The sequence below is a fragment of the Balaenoptera borealis genome (genome assembly GCF_965194805.1).
Source record: "Balaenoptera borealis genome assembly, chromosome: 2".
Taxonomy (NCBI): Eukaryota; Metazoa; Chordata; class Mammalia; order Artiodactyla; family Balaenopteridae; genus Balaenoptera; species Balaenoptera borealis.
Genome location: NC_138867.1, coordinates 9279266 through 9298651, shown reverse-complemented (window position 1 = coordinate 9298651; position 19386 = coordinate 9279266). Strand labels below are relative to the sequence as shown.

General features: G+C 44.6%; 1 protein-coding gene across 10 annotated transcripts; it reads left to right on the top strand.

Moving 5' to 3' along the window:
* Nucleotides 1–102: 102 nt before the first annotated feature.
* On the top strand, nucleotides 103–16288 carry ATPSCKMT (ATP synthase c subunit lysine N-methyltransferase). Of its 10 annotated transcripts, none has more exons than XM_082382616.1 (8): nucleotides 103–291; nucleotides 5317–5387; nucleotides 5795–6084; nucleotides 7630–7767; nucleotides 9319–9369; nucleotides 13364–13413; nucleotides 14473–14659; nucleotides 15920–16288. In XM_082382616.1, exons 3-8 carry the CDS (start codon nucleotides 6028–6030, stop codon nucleotides 16088–16090), a joined length of 654 nt encoding a protein of 217 aa, XP_082238742.1. In that variant the 5' UTR covers nucleotides 103–291; nucleotides 5317–5387; nucleotides 5795–6027; the 3' UTR covers nucleotides 16091–16288. The 10 variants fall into 10 exon arrangements, 9 of the variants coding, with proteins under 9 accessions (XP_082238742.1, XP_082238738.1, XP_082238745.1 ...); XM_082382615.1 differs by having other exon boundaries at nucleotides 280–371; XM_082382617.1 differs by lacking the exon at nucleotides 103–291 and adding an exon at nucleotides 3565–4579.
* Nucleotides 16289–19386: the final 3098 nt, after the last annotated feature.

The following is a 19386-nucleotide window of genomic DNA, read 5'->3' as shown; positions in this document are numbered from 1 at the left end:
GACAGTACCTTCTGGAATCAGCGGCCTTCGGAAACTTCTATCATCCAGGAGGCTGTGGGGGGAAGTTGGAAGACACGGACGGGAACTTGAGAACCCACAAGCCAGGAGTAGATAGAAGTTCAACATTTATTAAAGCTATAAAATCGACTATTTCTTTATAGTCGTTCCCAACGAGGAGCTCATTTACTTAGAGCATTATTTTCTCCCTCCTTCCCACCCCGGCTCCGAGAAGATGGTAGAGCCCACTTCCTCTTTTCAAAACTACCGGAGATCTCGCGATGGAGGGAGGAGGTGAGTGCGGCTGGGCGCGGGCGCGGCGTGGGCCTCCTGGGCCTGGTGGTCAGTCAGCCGGGATGTCAGCGATGCCGCAGGTCCGTGTCGGCGCGGCGGGACGGGGAGCCGCGGGGCCGCTGCTCGGGCTCGAGGTCTGGGGTTCCGTGCTCAGTGCTTGTGCCTGCGGCGCGTGCCTGTGCTGGTCCTGGTATCTGGCCACCAGGAACTGTTCTCAGCGCTTCAGGGCGAATAACTCAATCGGGAACGATCTTCTGGGATGTGGGCACTGGAGTCACACTGCCCGGGTGGGGGTCACAGCTCTGCCACTTACTAGCTGTGTCTTTGGGGAAGTGACTTGTCTGCAAAAATGGCAATAATAACAGTAGCATCTCTGTTTACGGCGGCTTTACGGATTCAGGGAGAACAGTGCCCGGTCCCTAGCAAGCTCTGTTTGTTTGTATTATGTGTTTGTTAAAGAGATTTGTTTGTATTTGTGTTTGTTAAGGAGATCACCGTTTTGCACGAATACTTCAGTAACTTGCCCAGAGTTACCCAGCTAGTAAGAAGCAAAATGGCCTGGCCTTGCTCTAAGAGTCCCACTCTGAAGCCCTGCGTTGTGCTGCCTCTGAAAGATCTTTTCCTGGCAACCCTATCTAAGTAATGCCAGGTCCTCTGAATCCCCTCTGCTGCTTTTTCTTCGGAGTGCTGATCACGACGTAATACTTTCTAGGCTTAGACTTATTTGTTATGGGTTTCCAGTCTCCCTGCACTCCAGCTTTGTAGAATTGGGACTAACCCTGCTGTATTATTCCTAGCCTTTATCGGCTGCTCAGATGTTGAAATGAGTGCGTGGGTTATAACATTTAACCGTGGCCTGAAAGTTAAGAACTGGCTTTGTCACCGGATGGTTGGTGGTGATCATTTAACCTCTCCTGATGCTTGGCCCACTTCAGTGATGCTCCAAGGACATTTTGGCTTTTGGTCTCAATTCACTTTGGCTTGGCCAAGTCAGTGTTTCCTGTGATGAATCCTGCAATCCATTTGGTTCATTAGATTGTCCTGAAGTATAGGAAATGTCTAATAATGTCCCCTATGCAGTTTATTTCCTGTCAAAACATGGAAAAAAAGTTTTTTTCTAATGTCAGTACATTCTGTATTTCAAAAAGACACAATGACGTTAGACCAGTACAAGAAAGGCTTCTTAAGGGACAAAATAATATACGTTAAAGGGACATAAAATATATGCTGTAGTTTTTCAGCTTGTATGTATGTGCAAGTACACAGTGAACAGCCCTAAAATATTGTGACGTTCAAATATAAACCCCACTTTAAACAAACGGCAGGTCCCAATCCCTAAAAGGCCTGTCCTTTCTTCCTGGCCTTTTTCCTTTGGCTTGAACTTGGATAAGAACCCTGTACCTTTTTGTGCCTCTGTCACTGCCTCTAGCATTGGCTGACCCAAATCTGTCACTGAAAATTAAGATTTTCAACCATTATCAGAAGTCAGTAACTAGGCAAGCCTGGAGACAACAGAAGTTCACTTTTTTGGGTCATTTACTTTCAACAACTGGCTCCCTCCAAGTGCTCGAAAGTAGCCAGTGGTCCCCAGAGCTCTCATATAAAGGAATGCTGCCATGTTCAAAAGAGCACATGTGACAGAAATCTTGTGTCATTTATATGACAGTAAGCAGACTGAATCTAACATGTTCCATCCAGAGGATTAGGCATTTGTAGAAGCAGTCTTGATTTTAGTTTTGAATCTTTAAGGATTGCTTTTCACTGATAAAAATCAATACATTTTTTACTGAACGGACATAGCAATATTTTGGATATATATATTGGATTTACATAGCAGCTTCTTCAAAAGCTCATGCAAATTTTTGTGACGTTGAAAGACTTTTGCAGGTCTAAAAACTTGACACAGAAGATCGAGTGATTTCATCAAGGGATACACTGCTGCCAGTGTTGACTTTCTTAAAAACACAAATACTGTAGTGCTTTTGCTCAAAAAGTTTCATCCCAGTGCATAAGAATAAAGTACATGTTTAACCTGGCATTCAAGGGCTCCCCTCTCCTTCCTGTCTTATCTCCCACCCTGTGCTCACCAAACTGCTCTCCCGCCTTCCATGCCTTGGCGTCCGTCCTTTTGAGAATGTCCCTTTTCTAATGCAGGCATCCTCTGCTTTTTGAAAATGAACTTCACACCACTTTGCTTTTGTGAAAAACCTACATTAGCCCCAGTTTTCCCAAACTGAAAGGAGTGCAGAGAAGGCTTTTGCTTTCATGACAAAAGGGGAAAAGGGAACGCAGCGTGCTGAGTTAGTTTTGCAGGGAGCTGTCCCGGAGGCGGTGTGCACCCCGCCAGGCTCCTTCCCCAGGAACCACGCTCAGCGTCCAGCCGCCGCAGCCCTGAACTGTGTCTGGGGGCATCCGTGCTTCACTAGATTTATTTTGCTTTAAGCCGTTTGGCTTACGAAAGATTTCATGGAAACACTCTGCTTTTGGACAGCAGGGGAAACCTGTACCCTCACGCCCCACTCGGATTCTGTTTCTGCCGACACCTCCCCGGTTCCATCATTGGGATCAGTCTTTCCTCCACCTCCTCTCGTATTCCCATGGCGTTTGGTACACGTTAGAGCATCTCTCACAACCTGCCTTGTAACTGTCTCCACTGGGCCCCCACCACTCACTCAGGCTAATGGGGGCCCTGAAGACCAGGAGGTCTTCATCGTCTCTTTTGCTGATTAAGTTGAAGGGCCCGTGTGTACACAGGTGAAACAGAGTTTGGGTCATCTGACTCGTGTTGGTCTAATCAACTCCCTACTGGCTTACGCTGACTAGAGAAACAGTCCATCAACAGACAAATGGATAAACAAAATGTGGGCTATCCATACAGTGGAATATTACATATTTGGCCATAGAAGGAATAAAGTGCAGATACATGGTACAGCATGGATGAATCTTGAGAACTTTATGCTAAGTGAAAAGTCACAAAAACCACATACTGTATGATTTCATTCATGAAAGTCTGCTTTCTTTAGAGACAGAAGGCAGATTTGTGACTGCTTAAGGCCAGAGGGTGAGGGGGAGGATGGGGGGTGATGGCTAAAGCATAAGGGGTTCCTTCCGGAAGTAATGAAAAAGTTCTGAATTTAACTATGGTGATGGTTGCACATATCTGAATCTACTAAGAACCTTTGAATTGTACACATCAAATGGGCAAATTGTATGATATATGAATTACATCTCAATAAAGCTGTCAAAAATTATTGAGCCCCCCCCCGCCCCCCGTGATAGTATTGAGAGTAATAATAATAGTGGCCAGTAGTCATCACTTTCTCTCTCGGGCTGCGCTAAGGGCTTTATATGCATTGTTGATTTAACTGACCCAATAACTCTGTAAGGATAGTATTATCTTAGAATCTTACAGGCAAGGAAACAGCCTTAGCAACAGCTTAACTAGTGCCACACAACCTGTTCAGTTCTGAGGCTCCAGAGTTGTGTGGCTGGAATCTTCCTAACCACTGTCCTCTACAAGTGCAATGCCTGCAGGAGGATTTTACACAAGGCATGACAGATGTGCCTTGACTTTAAAAAAAAAAAAAATCAAATGCACTTCTATTAGTATGTAAGTTCATACAATGCTGAAAAGTATAAATGAGAATGTATTTAAAACTCTTGCTTTCTATCAAACACAATCACTTTCCTAAACTTTACTTTTACTTTACCTCCATCGCCTGCATCAGCAATAGACTTTTGTTGTTGTGTCTGAACTGGTTTTCCTCCCCGACACTAGTTGTAAAACTCACTTTAGGGGACCTCGGGCATCAACAACAAAGCTGCACCGAGCGGGAGATGCTGAGGTGGGTCAGCGCCCCCCCCAGGCGGTGACTCACAGCCGTGGGCCAGCTTCTGGCGTGTCCTGTGTTCACATTTGGACCTCACCACAGTTGTGACAGATTAGCACATCTCATGGGTATGGTAGGCGGAAATAGGTCTGTGTTTGAATCCCCGGACCCTGTGAGGACGCTACCTGGGGAGCGAGTTGGCAGATGTGGGTAAGTTAAGGACCTTGACATGGGGGCATTATCCTGGCTTGTCTGGGTGGGCCAGTGTGCTCACAAGGAGAGGTTCCTTTCCTATAAAGGAAAGGGGGGCAGAGCTGTCAGAGGAGGTGTCGCGATGGAAGCAGAGGTTGAGCGATGTGGGACCAGTGGCCGAGGAATGCGGGTGGCCATCCTACCCTAGAGCTTCCAGAAGGAACACAGCACAGCCAGCCTATTTCAGACATCTGACCTCCAGAACTGTACGTTAATAAATGCGTGTTGTTTTAACCCACCAACTTTGTGGTAATTTCTTAACAGCAGCAGCAGGAGACTAACCCAGTGGGCCTTTTGTACGGCTTACTGACGCCAAAACTATGAACACTAATGTCTTCGAATGATAAGACTCTGTTGTCGCCCCTCCTCTCACTCTCCTTTCTCCTACAGATTCCTGTGGTTTTGGTCTTAGCGCCCCAGTGAGATCGAGAGCTGGTTCAGGGCAGCAATGGTCGTGTTCCCTGTCGGGTTCAAGTGCTGGGCGCTGTTCTGAGTGCTCTTCCTGTGTCCCCTTGTTTCATCCTCACAAGGATCCCATGATCCTCACCTTACAGAGGAGGAGACTGGGGTTCGGAGAGGTGAGGGGTCACAGCTCTCAGTGAGGGGCGGAGCCAGGGTCCTGACCTTGGCAGCCTCTGCCGCCGTGCCCTTTGCTCTGTGCTGTGCTCATCATTAATCCATTTAGAAATTAATTTCAAGTCAGTTTCAACTTAAAAAACTTGAGCTCCTATTAGGAATACCTTTTAAGGGATAAAACTCAACAGGAGGTTATGTAAGTTACCATTTGTTTCCTCTGTAATCGGTGACTAGAGTTTGCTTTATTCTGTACTTGTGATAGCATTGAAATGCTTATTTTATTTTTTGTTCTTTGTGGATCTGCTTTAAAAATCTCCTTATTACCATATTCAGTAAAACCTGAATTTTGTCTCCTCTGTTACTTCAGAATTTGTACAACTGGATTATTGATGCCTGACCAATTTTGATGTAGAATACTTTCATCCTATTTGAAATAGGGTAATAATCAGACATTTTCATGCTTATTTCTTTATGGGGCTTTGTTCTGAACCATAAAAATATGGAGTACATAGTTAATATTTGAATTAATGGATACTGATTCATAAAATACCAAATAGATTGGAACACATTGTTTTCTAAGGTTGATGCCTAGAAAAAAAATCAATATGTTGGAAAGAAAAGGTTTTAGTCTTCCATGAGTATTGAATAATTTTCTGTAAAACACTTTAGTTGCTGGACTCTAGAACTCATTGTGGACTTCTACATTTGTAATTTAAATTGCATTGAGCAAAATTATCCTTTAAAAAGCATGAGTTTATTTGTCAATAATAACTGTAAAAAAAAAACACTACCTTGGATTTCCGATTTGGTGCTACATATATCTTTTCTGCTTGCTCTCAATCCAGGGACACCCCCAGAAACACTTAAAGAAGAAAGGCAGTCAGGATGTGTTCCATCTACAAGTCTTGAGGGCAACAGTTTGAAGAAAAGCAATTGGGGGTTCTTATTTACTGGCATTGTTGGGGGGACGCTGGTGGCCGTGTACGCTGTGGCCACACCGTTTATAACACCAGCCCTCCGAAGAATCTGTTTGCCTTTTGTACCTGCAACTGCAAAGCAGATTGAAAATGTTGTGAAAATGTTGCGATGCAGGAGAGGACCCCTGGTAGACATCGGTAGTGGCGACGGGCGTATCGTGAGTTATGGGAAGATGTTTTAAGATTTATTTTTTTTAGGTTTTAAGGTTTAAAATTTCTGTTTCACAGTTCTTGCGAGGCTTATGCAAAGACTTGCTAAATTGACAGCTTAATAAAGTAGTCATTTAATTTTGTGTTTGTTTGGCTGAACTTCTAAGCCCTCCAGCGGGATTTTGGAATTTATTTTTCTCAGATTTAATTTTTCTTAAAGGCGAAAGTACACTGTAGATCTGCCAGGTAAAAAGGAACAATTAATTTGTAATTATGAAATTGTCCGTTAAAAAACTTAGGCAGTAGAGGTAGCATAACCAGAAGAAACATGTTAAGTCATGTAGTTTGTTTTACATTTTTTGCATCACAAATGCTTCTACATTCACCTGTATTTATACAAGTATCATAATTCCTGTGTGGTAATATTGAGTTAAATAGGGAAGAGCCAATGTGTTGAGCCCCACTTCTCCAAAAATCAGACTTTCAGTGACTTCAGCTCACTGTGACCCCAGCTGGGAACCTATAAATAAAGACTCAAAGCCACTGGCTGGCCAGCGGTGTCCCTCGCTGGGCAAGGTGGCGCCATCTTTAGGCCCCCACCCAGATGATGAGCAGAAAGTGAGGATAGCGGAAGTATAGGCTCGTGTTCTGGAAACATTTAGTGTGGAAACCAGCAGGGTACAGCACCGTTCACTGCCCCTGCAGACGTGGACCCTGCAGTTCCATGGTAGTGACCTGGAATAATCAGCAAGAGTGACTTGTTTTGAAGAAATCAGGAGATGTATGTATTCACTAGGAGGACATTTAAAAATCCAGATATGAACGCTTTACATCTCTGGATGGTCTCTTTCTGGTTTCTAAGAAAATGGCAGAGGGGCGACACTGTAGTTACTTGGGAAATTGCCGTAGATGGGACAGTTCCTTCAGGGCCGCTCCCTTGAACAGTGGTGGCAAAACAGGGTGAGCAGAGACCCCAGCCCAGCCCACCGTCCCTCTCACCTTTGGAGGCCGGGGGCATTTGGCACTTGACTTTATTCTGACTCGTTCCATTTTGCCTTTACCTGTTGTCGATTTTGAGCGAACCATCTTTAAATACCAAGGAAATGTGTAATTAATGGCAGGTTCCTCACTGACCGGTTGTTCTCGTTGCGTGTTACAGCCAGTTCACAAGGCGGGCTCTGGGCTCGCTCAGTTCGCCTGCTGCTGTCCGTCAGTGATGGAGGAGAAGGCAGGTTTTCACAAACTTTTTGTCAGCCCTTCCTGGGGTGGGCCAGTCCAGAATGAATTAGGCAGCTGTCCAAAGCAAGCCTGTCTGTTCTGATGCTCAAGGTGAAATCTTTGACAGAAAAATAAGAAAACTGAGTTTAAATGGACGGGCATTACGTTGTCCACAAAGCTATTGTAACTTCAGAGCTCCACCTTTAAATGGTGTCTTGAACAAACACCTTTTGATTGGATGTTTTATGATTATAGACAATAAATAGGAAGTTTTCATATGATTTGACCATGTGAGTTGATGTTTTTCTTATTTTGAATATGGCCTCTCTCCACAGGTAATAGCAGCTGCAAAGGAAGGATTCACAGCTGTGGGTTATGAATTAAACCCCTGGCTCGTCTGGTACTCCAGATACTGCGCTCGGCGGGAAGGGGTGCAAGCATCGGCCAAGTTTTACATCTCAGACTTGTGGAAGGTAAGTAAGGCAGAGGATGGTACTAGGAAACTCCACCCCCAAACTTTATAGTTCATGATTAGTATGACTGAAAACTGAAGATGTATTAAAAGAAGAAGAAATATAAGTGTATATTTCAGCATAATGAAATGTGAACAGCTTTTAAATTGATACATTTTACAAATCAACCCTACTTTGGAGTAGAAACTTCGGGTTTATAACTTATAGGTCATGTGAATACTAACATTTTATTTACTCAATTAAGAAAGTTCTCATTTCTATTTATTATGCAGTGATAAGATTTTGATCTCTTTTGGAAGTCTTATACATCGTAATATAGGCATTAACTTGTTAATGTCATTCTTGGTAAATAGGGGTGTGTGTGTGTGTGTTTGTGTATGTGTGTGAGTGTGTTTATGTGTGTGTATATGCGTATGTATGTGTGTGTGAATGTGTGTATGTGTGTTTATGTGTGTGTATGTGTTTATGTATGTGAGTGTGAGTGTGTGTGAATGTGTATGTGTGTGTTTGTGTGTTAGTGTGTATATGTGTGTTTGTATATGTGTGTGTTTGTGTGTATATGTGTGTATGTGTGTGAGACTGTGTGTGTGAGTGTATGTGTGAGTGTGTGAGTGTGTGTATATGTGTGTATGTGTGTGAGACTGTGTGTGTGAGTGTATGTGTGAGTGTGTGTGTGTGTGTGAGTGTGTGTATGTGTGTGAGTGTGTGTGTATGTGTATACATACCTAGAGAGAGACAGAGATGGTGCAGGAGAAAAGAAGGGATCCACCAACCATGCTGTCATGGTTCCTTCATGTCTTCATAAAGCACAAGATATTTCCAAGTTTACTTGTTCTCTAAAAAGTGCCCTGTAAGTTTGCTTTAGGAATGCTCCATAAAATACTTTTTCTTAAATAAGAATTTCCTGTTGTAATATTGTCATCAGTAGCTTATAAAAATTCACTCGAGTTTTGCTTGCATTCTTTTTATTCTGTATATACGTAAATGATCTCTCCATAGAGTAAATAAAACTTTTATTGGGCACTAAGAATTTTGACTGGCGAAGCACTTTTCCCTCCAGTTTTCCAGCTAAAGACCATTTCATTGCATTTTTTACTTAGTATTTTAGAGAAGAGGAGGGGGACTAGAATTCTAAGGGTGGCGCAACAGGAAACACAGGTGGTTCTGAAACCCCTTGAGCTCTTGCTAAGCTCGTTTGGTAGAGAGTGGAGTAGAAAGTGGGCCAGGGGTGCGGACGGCCCGGGCTACCTGGATGAGCACCTGTGGTCACTGGATGAGTCACTGCCTTCCTGACAGTTGACCCCGGGCGGCCCTGCATGGAGTGGCTCTGAAGGTGAGATGAGATAACTTACGGGAAACTTTTGGAAAACTGTAACAGATGAACTAACACGGGTGAAAGTGTGAACGTGGGAAATCTTAAAAAGGACCGCTCTTTGCGAAAAACCCACTGTTGGGTGAAATGGGAAATTGCTACTCATTTTGAAATAAAACTTAAGCTAACGTTTGGCTTTCAAAAATTAATCTGTGTATTGTTTTCTCCCTCCCCTTTAGGTCACTTTTTCGCAGTACTCAAATGTTGTTATCTTTGGTGTGCCCCAGATGGTGAGTACGCACTCTCCTGCCCCCTGCGTGTTTGGTTCTAGGTTATGAGGGGGCTTCCAGCCCGAACAGACCACCTCTCTCTGGCCTGCTCCCCCATGTGCAAAATGACAGCCTCCCGAGATTCTGAGGGAACATCAGATTTTAGATCATTGGTTTAACAAAGTACTTCAGGGCCCTAGAAGATTAATCATAAAAGATCCAGTCTTGTAGTTTAAAACTTTTGCTTCAGATAAAGGTCTCAGTGATCTACCTAAGCCCTAAAAATTCCAGTCTGAAAACTGCTTTATGAGCTCCTGGTGTCTAATATGGGTGGACATTTTCACGTTCGCTCACTTATATTCTGCTGAAATCACTTGGGAAAGTTAAGGGAATGTTCCCTTTGAGTTGATCATTCCTTGGATTTTGCAGTGAGATGATTTTCAGGGTGGATGAGCATTGACTAGTTTCAGTTGACCTCAGTTGACTGATTTGTATTAAACTCTGACTCTGTACTTTCACAAGTGAAAATGCTGCAGCATCAGACTGAAAATGATCCTGAATTTAGCCTTTGGAAAGGTGACCAGAATGGGATGCTTTCATTGCAATTGTTGGTTTACAGACCATAGAAAGAAATCCCCCTTCACTTTTCAAAATATATAATTGTAGCCATAATAATCTTGGTAAAATTGGATGCTTGCTGAAATGCCACTGTATGACTGATATGGTTTTTAATTTAAAAAAAAAAGAAATTTACTTTTTTCGTTGTTATGCCTTCTTATTCGTATCCTAATTTTTGTTTAAGATGTCTCAATGCTGGAGAAGTTTTGTCTTACTATTAGGACTTTCAGTGCAATGCCATTTTCTTTAAAAAGTCTATTTAGAAGTGCTTTTGTTAGATATCCTTGAAAGTGGCAGGAGTATATATGTTCGTAATTCTTAGCAAGCCTAAAATTAAGATGAAACCTTCGCATCTACACTTCTGTTATAGAAATGAAAAGAGGTAGAAAGGCATGATCCCTGGTTATTAAAAAAAAGAAAAAAAACTATTTAGGATCATAGAACTGCTATGGAATTTGATGGTTATTTCCTACTTATTGTGAAGTTTGGGCATTCTTTTAGAATAATTAGCATTTTGGGGCAAATAACTTTAATTTGAAATCTGTACTTTCTAAAAACAGAAAGTTGGTATTTATTCCTCGCTATCTCGAGAGGCCCCGTGGCGGCCGCAGCAGCTGTGTCCCACTAGGGGGCAGCAGTGGCCTTTGCTGGCCTCCAGCTCCTTGCGCTTTTCACCACGTTTGCAGTCAGTTTTGGGAACTGTTCACTCAAGGGAAATAAGAGTCTGTTATTTTGATGAATACTGTTAGGATTATCGTCCATTCTTCTGTACACGGAGAAATCTTAAATAAGGAACTTGCAGCATTTCACTGTTCCCAGAAAAAGGGAGCAGGTGAAATACACGAAGCACCCACGTTCCCTGGGATAAGAGGGATTCAGCCAACTTGGAGTCTTCCATGCAGGGGGATCGATCGGGGTGCAGGGCCCAGGTGGCTTCTGTGGGTCTGGGCGCCCCGGTTTCCGGGTGGAGGGCCCTGCTTTCCCCCTTGTCCAGCTTTGCCTACGTGGAGGCAGTGAGGGGAGGGGAGTGCTCCTGGGGGACTCAGGGGGCCGGTCGGCCCTCGGCGGGTCGTGTGAGCGCTGGAAAGTTCTTCAACCCATCTGGGCCCCATCATGCCATCTTCTGTCAATAGAATGCATTTCCCTGGCCAGTTTCCTGGCAGTGGCTCGGTGGCTGGACAAAGCCAGCATGGCAGGAAAGGTTTCCACTGGCGACTGAAGCACACGTAGGCTGTGAGAAGCCGGGGGACGCTTTGGGAGCTTCAGAGGGAGGGGCCCTGGTGTTACTCCTCCTCACTGTGCTCCTGGTGCCGGGCTGGTGCTTCCTAGCAGCGCTGTGCAGGGGTAGCTCAGATGGGAGCGGCCCTGACCTTGCATCCGGGGTGTGTTTCCGGCGTAACAGGAGTGAGGGTGCCGGTGGACCTGGCAGGCCACTGCTAGGATGGTAAACAGCCGCACTTAACACAAGCTCATGCCCTGAGAGTGTCTTTTCGGAACGTGGGGCAGATCGGTTGTGTCCTTGTTGAAAACCCTTCTGTGACTTCTTGCTGCTTGAAAGCAGTGAGGGTTCGGCCCGGCCCACCACGTGGCCCGAGTGGCCCTGCTTCCGCCAGCCCTCCGTACACCAGCTCCATCCTTCTCTTGGCCCTTAAACCGCACTGTGTGGGGCTGTGTCCTTCGCTCTGACTTCAGTGCCCCCAGCTCTGGGCCTGGCTAGGGAGCGTCTGCTCAGCGCTCGCAGGTCGGATGTCTTTTCCTTCGAGGAGCCGTCGCTGATCGCCCTGTGAGACAAGCCCCAACGCCCCCGACTTCCAGAGCCCTTTGCTCTCTCTGAGGACACGTGGCCGCACGTTTCCGTGTGCGATGGCTTTGGTGCTGTCGGCCATGGGCGCCGCGCACTGAGCTCAGGAGCAGGGCGGGCCTGTCGTCCTCGCTGCCAGACCTCCAGCTCAGCAGCACCCGGCCCCGTGATGGCCCCGGAAACGTGTGTCAAACGAATGGATGAATATCGTGTGAACATACCCATTAAGTACACTTTTCCAGTGGGCTGTTAAGTTTCGTAACTTCAAAGAATGACTCCTTTATTTTAGTTACGAATCCTGTTATGACTTGATGAATGAAAATACTGTCATCATGTTCTGATCAAGAAACATGATTCACAACCGAATCATTTATCATTCATTCATTCATTCATTCATTCAACAAGTGTTTATTCAGGGCCCACTAAGCACCAGACCCTGTTCTGCTCACTTGGAACACTTTAGTGGATGAAAAAGAAAAACATCCCCGCCCCAAGGTGTTTATATGCTAGTGGGGAGAGCAGATACATTCAGTGAGATGTCTGTGCACTGACGGAATATGTCGTGCGATAAAAGGGGGTCAGTGCCGTGGGGCTAACTGAAGCGAGAGAGGGACGGGGCAGAGACTGTCCTGAAAAGGGGACCCGTGGAGGCGAGAGGGGAGCCGTGTGGCCTGCTGGTCGGGAAGAGCGGTCCAGGCAGAGGAACAGCCACTGCGAAGGCAAAGGCGCTGAGGGGTGTGTGCCTGCAGGTCCCAGGAGCAGCAGGGAGGTGGGTGCGAGGAAGGGAGGAGGGGAGCGGGGGTGGGGGGAGGGAGGAGGTGAGGTCCGAGAGGAGATGGGGGTTGGGCGGGAAGGACACAGTCTGCCATGGAGAGCAGACGGGGAGGAGCCGGGGCACAGGGTCTGAGCTCTGGCAGGCCTCCGGGCCGTCGATGGAGCAGCTGGGGAGAGGTGGTCCAATTCTGGATGCGTCGTGAGGAGAGAACCAACAGGGTGAGCAGGCAGATCCAGTCGGGGGCCTGAGGGAAGGAGGAGCCCAGGGCGCCCCGAGGTGTTTGGCCTGAGCTGCTGGAGTTTGCTGAGCCGGAAAGGTGCAGGCAGAGCGCGCAGGGGTGGGAGGGGAGGTCAGGAATTCCACGTGGCACGTGCAGTCTGGGACGCGTGTGGGTACATCAGGTGGGCGGCAGTGGACGCCAGGAGTCTGGGGTGCGGGAGGGAGGCCTCGTGGGGCATTAGTGCCAGGAGTTGAAGCCGACGAGTGGCTGAGGTCACCTGGGGAGGGGCCGGAGCCGTGTAAGGCCTGAGCCCTGGCCCCCAGCAAAGGACTCGAGAGGAGGGGGAGGGGGAGGGGGAGGGGGAGGAGGAGGGGGAGGAGGAAAGCGGGTGTGCGCGTGGGTTACTCCAGAAGCCGAGAGAAGCCCGTTCCAGGGAGGAGTGACCAAGCGGCTCGGAGCTGCGGGTGCACTTGGCTAATGTGTCTTACGCCTTTGAGCTGGTTTCAACTTACGTTTAAAGTTTTGAAGATGTAATTAGAATACGATAAGTTCGTGTCACTTTGAAACGTGTAATTGTATGAATAATTTTGAATTTCATTAGGCGGACAGGGCACATCACGGCTTCTCTTTGTGTATGATATCAAGACCCAGGTTTGTTGCATATTTTTGTGTAATTTAGTCAGTTAATTTCTTATGATTGAAATAGTGCCTTTCATTTGTAGGTTTATCTTGACTTAGCATATGACAGTCATTTTGAAATAAAAGATCTGTAAAAGAGAAAAGAAGAATGGTAATGTGAATAAATTTATAATTGTTCTTTCTGTGAACAAAATTACCATAAGAAACGTCTGATATTTTGGAAAAACACATATTGTCCTATTCTTTGCTTATTTAATTTTTTCCTTCAAGGAACAAAACTTTTCCTTTTTTTTTATTTTTTAAAAAAGCAAAAGCAGTCTTTTACTAGCTGTTAAAAGAGTGGAAATATTCCATCCTTAATGGAATTTATTCTTTGTTATCTTGGTATTGATTCTGATGAAGAATCAGAATTCTGGCTCACTGCAGCCATAGGTCATGTAGAGGAGTTTTTCCAAACCTTTCTTTAAAGATACATAGGTGAGGAATAAAATCTTCCTAGAAGCCCTATTGATTTGTTCATCTTGATTTAATTGATTACTTTTAAAGGGAGTAGGTTTTGCTCAGATCTTGGTTTCTAAATATCATTTCTCACTCAGAGGAACCAGGAATGTTTGAGAAATGGCTGATCCCAGGGCTGAGGAAGGGAAGATAGAAAAGCCTGGAACATTTTGTTGAGCCCGAATAGCAGGAGGTGCTCAGAATGTTTGATGGGGCACATCCACTGGAGAGGGAAGCCAGCTTGAGGGAGCTCCCAGTGGCCAAGCTGGGACAATTTGTGTGCTAGAATAAACAAGGACGATGGTGGGTTGTAATCCATTGAATGAAGTGAGAATCCAGGAGTTCACACTTACAGTGATGGAGAGACAGAGGGGAAAGCTATTCCTCGACGTTCTGACTGTCGATCTGGGAGGAAGGATGGAATTAGCAAATTGCCACTTTCAATCCTTACAGTAAAGCTTGACTCAGGCAGAATCATCAGGAATGCTGCGTGGAGTGGGGGCAGCTGGATGAGTAACAGGACATTTGCATCTTCTCAAGGCGTCTCCCCGCACTTGCTTACCCATTGTAAAGGAGCAGTAGTAACCACACTGTGCAGACACCAGAAAACTCCTTGACCGAGTGGTACGTCACCCTCAAAGCAGGAGGACCCCGTGGGCTCGGGACCGTGGAGCCCTGCGAAGTTCACAGCCCCGCTCGTGGGGCGTTGCCAAGGATGCAAGCGCCAAGTCATCATGAGCGCGTGTCAGAGGGACGCCCGGTAAATAACGGGCCTGTGTTCTTAAAGGAGGTTATTGTCATGAGAGACTAAAGGAGGCTGAGGAGCTGTTACAGCTCCATGCAGCGTGGGAGCCCGGCTGTGGGACAATGTGAAGGACATTACTGGGACGTTTGACGAAATTGGGATGCTATTGGAATTATTATTACTGGAATACAATGTTAAATTTCCTGAATTTGATAACCGTGCTGGGGCTCTTTCTTAGAAAACACCGAAGTAGCAAGGAGTAAAGGGCCACGTTGTATGCGACCTGTTCTCAAGTGGTTTAGAAAAAATGTTCAGAGAGAGGGGAAGAGAGCAATAAGACAAACTGTTAAAAATTGGTGAACCTGGGTAAAGGAATACAGGAGTTCTTTGCTCTATTCTTGCAACTTTTCTATAAATTTGAAATTATTCCAAAATAACAAATTAAAGGAATAAAGTAGAAAAGATGTTTTTAGGAGGTGAAGTTGGTAATATAATTTTAGGACCTGAAGATAAAACTTTAAGCAGCTGTTAATTTGCTGACGTAATTACAATGTCAGTACTCTTAGCAAGCAGTAAAACTCCTTCTACACAGATAGATCAGTAATAAAATTATGCAAAAGTGATAAATAAGAGGATTTTATTTTTTATAAGTTATGTTGACTATCAAGAAATTAATTATCAGTGTATTATGGATACATTTTTAAAAACTATGAAATATTTCATCATATTTCAAGTTGGTAGAATGTGTATATTTTTTCATGGTCTAATTATACCATTTTTTGTTGATTTTAGGTGCTGTTGATTTTAAGATGTACCATTGCTGTTGGGAAAGAAAAAAAATGTTGCCAATTATAATTCTAAGACAATGTCAATTGTAAGATGTATCCTGATTTCAGACATGTTAAAAATGTGGAAAAAGATACGTAATTCAGACAGGGTAGATTGAAATGTTTAGGTAGGTAAATAATTTAAGGCTGCTTCTCACATTAATTACTGCCACATCATGATTTTAGTCAGGAAAGTGGAACTCTGTGGTACACATCTGCTATAAATGGCAAATTTTATAATTGATACTAGAATATTCTTATAACTGTTGTTCATGTGACTTCTGTATTTTAATGGATTATTTGAAGATGTATTTATGCCCAGGAGTGATCTTTTTACAATCAGTAATTTTGCACAGGTTTTTTTCAGGGATGCAGATACAAAAGGACATTGAGAAATCATTTCCTCCGACTACCCGCTCACTGAAATGGTGGCTGTCGTTCTCCACAGATGCCGCAGTTGGAGAAGAAGCTTGAGCTTGAACTTGAGGACGAGGCTAGAGTCATTGCTTGCCGGTTCCCCTTCCCACACTGGACCCCGGCCCAGGTCACGGGGGAGGGGATAGACACCGTGTGGGCCTACGATGCCAGTTCTTTCAGGAGAAGTAAGAAAAGGCCCTGAAGATCCGTGCATTTCCAGTTGGTCATTCAAATATAAACTTTATCCAGAGAGTTTTCTGAAGTGTTTGGGGTCTTTGATTTTATAGAGACTTAAGACTGTGTCTTCAGCAAAGAGTATATTTTTCCTTGTTATGGAATGAGAAATTATGATTGCTTTCCTTAACTTTTGGAGAAAATAAACAGAAGTTGAGACCAGCAAGTAGATTTCAAGCCCCTTTCATGGTGGGTTCAAAACAAATGTGCTCACTGCTTTTCATGCACTCAGGTGTGTGAAGATATGGATGAGCTGTGGTCATGTTGATGGGTGGGAGAGATGTCAGCAACTCTTCACATTATAAAGAGCATGCTTTAACGCCACAGATGAGAAGAAGCAATTTAAAAAGAGGGAACGCGTTTGTAAATGTTCACAATTTCCTGTAACTTTATTCACACTTGAGATTTATCTCTTTTTTTTCTGTACTTAGGGCAAAATTAATTTTCTAAAGGATTTAGAGAGGTATTTATATATATATATATATTTTTTTTTAATTTAATTAATTAAGTCATTTATTTACTCTTGGCTGTGTTGGGCCTTCGTTGCTGCACGCAGGCTTTAGTTGTGGCGAGCGGGAGCTACTCTTTGTTGTGATGCGTGGGCTTCTCATTGCGGTGGCTTTTGTTGTGGAGCACGGGCTCTAGGCGCGTGGGCTTCAGTAGTTGCAGCAGGCAGGCTCAGTAGTTGTGGCTCACGGGCTCAGTAGTTGTGGCACGTGGGCTCTAGAGCACGGGCTCAGTAGTTGTGGTGCATGGGCTTAGTTGCTCCGTGGCATGTGGGATCTTCCCGGACCAGGGCTTGAACCCGTGTCCCCTGCATTGGCAGGCAGATTCTCAACCACTGCTCCACCAGAGAAGCCCGGTATTTATATTTTATAACACTTATTAGGAATAATTTGTTCCAAAGTTAGTGGATTACTGTATTTTGTTGAATCTAAGCTGTGTATGTGTGTGTAGATGTGTGTCTATAAATACACATTTTAACGCGTCTGAAATTGTGATGTACCTTCCAGTTGATGGTGTCTTTTCACTGTAACTGGCAGTGCTGTACTTCATGATGTAGTTGTATGTCAGCCACTGTAGATAGAACCTCAGATATGATGAACTGTGGTATTCAGAGAAGACACAAGGTGTAGTGGAGTAGTTGGTATGGATTTAATAGTAAAATAAACAATCCTGAGCTTTGGTGTAAGCCAGACCTGGGTTCAGATCCTGCTTCCTCATCAGCAGGGACCTTGGACAAGAGGCTTTCCCTTGGTTTCCTGAGCTTCCCTGTCGTTGGGATAATGATACACTGAATAGGGGGCTGGGGACCGATCTGTAAAACTCGTGGCACAAAGTCCGTGGCCTCTAAGTGGTGTTTATTATCTTAGACACGAAAGAAAAGCTTGTTCACAGAAGTTGCAGATTATTTCTGCTAGTCACTTCTTTATTTTATGAAAGCAGCCATTTATTTAATATTTCTCACTTATGAGAAGAGACTTGACTGATTTAGATAAAGACAAGTTAAGGAAAACCTCTGAATGTGAGTAGACAAGCTTCACATATCTGAAAAATTAATATTGAATGGTGGTTGAATAATCCTTGTGTATCACAGAAAATAATTAAACTCCCAGTTATATACCTGAAACCTAAATACCAAACCTTTTTAAGAGAGATTTGATATAAAGTGAGATGGTTTGCATCTTTAACTAAACTGATAAAAATATGATCAATTCGATAATCTTCATTTTAGTGAGAAGCAACTGTGGACTCATTCATTCTTCAGCAAATGGTTATCGAGTGTCTTCTGTGTAATAAGCTTTTCCAATTCAATGGGGAATGACATGCAAGTTCCTGAATCTTATGGGATTTGTGTTCTAGAAGAGAGACAAACAAACAGGTGAGTGAATGTTACTGTGTGTGAATTATCTGGAAGAGGTAAACAGTGGGTGGTATAGAGAGAAACTGTGTGTCTGGGGTGAGGGGCTGGGATGTTGGGGACATTTGTCAGGTTTTTAGCTGTCACCATCCGTCCGTTTCCCAATAGTCCCTGATTTCCTTATGAAGAACAAATTCTTTCCCACTGTGTGTAGCTTTGGTGTCTGCCCCTTGCTGCCACCTTCCATTCCAGCCAGACCTGTAACTTGGCTGGGTGCATCTGGAGAGGGACCTCTCATAGCTCCCTGCCAGGAGGGTGAGGTGGGCAGAGGCCGGGTTTCGTGGAACCTTGGAGGTATTCCATAATTTCCTAGACATATTCCTGCCGGACTTGTAGAGGCATCAGGCTATCTGTGGAGTCATGTACGACTTGGCTGTTTTGGGGGTTCCTCCTTTAGCTTCCTGAGAATTAGATGATGCTTGGTCCTGCAACCTTAGAGAAAAACGGACCGTTTCATAGAAGTTCTGTGATTCATGGCAGCTGCAGGGTCTTTAATTGATTTTTAGTTCCTAGGTTAAGGACATTGATCAAATTTGCAAACAACACGAGGCAGGGAATGAGAGCTGCTATATTTGATGTCAAAAATAGGATTCAAAAAATGTCTATACAGATTGAAATCAGAGGCAAGTGCTAACTTGATAAAATTTAAAGTTAAAAAACACAGTAGAAATACAGCTTAGGGGCCATGTAGCATAACAGGAGCCTTTGTGAACAGGCCTGGAGGTTCCATGAGCACTCAGGTGCTCAAAGGCTTGAGCACATTCCCATCTGAACGCATCTTTCTCTGGAAGCATGGCCCCAGGATCGCAATGCTTGTGTTCCCCAGCTGTGCCAGGTGGGCACCTCATCAGACCCTCAGCCAACTCTGGCATTCAGACTCCTCGAAATGCTTAGCTCCACCAACTGCACATGAAACCAAGTTTAGAAGATGTAGGAAATGAGACTCTTCCACATACATTGTTCACCGTTGCTGGGAGATGGCATACACCAGCACAGGTGATAGCCAGAATAGAAAAAATGCAAGATTCCTGATATTTAAACCACGCAGCTGGATACTACCCCACTGCCAAAGTACTTTCCCTGATGGCCAAAATTATTAAAGACCTGCTGTGAAGAAATCAGTGTCCTCAAGTCCAGGTGTCTTCTAAGCTTGTGCTAGTATGTGTATTTCCTAGCTTAGAACTGTGAGAGGTAAATGCTTGGTGTTTAAGCCCCCCAGTTAGAGCAGCCCAGGCTAAGACAAGCTGATACTTAGAAGAGCCACGCTCGGCACTGCCCAGACTTGTCCGGGCCCTAGCCAGCATTCCCTTAGCTCTGACGAGGAAAGGAAGTTAAAGGGAGCC

Bases quoted from the DNA above. Each gene is read 5' to 3' on its own strand.
- ATPSCKMT (XM_082382612.1), top strand. The intron at 6,085-7,629 runs GTGAGTTATGGG...CTCTCTCCACAG, and splicing joins GTAGTGGCGACGGGCGTATC to GTAATAGCAGCTGCAAAGGA. The intron at 14,660-15,919 runs GTAAATAACGGG...CGTTCTCCACAG, and splicing joins GCGTGTCAGAGGGACGCCCG to ATGCCGCAGTTGGAGAAGAA.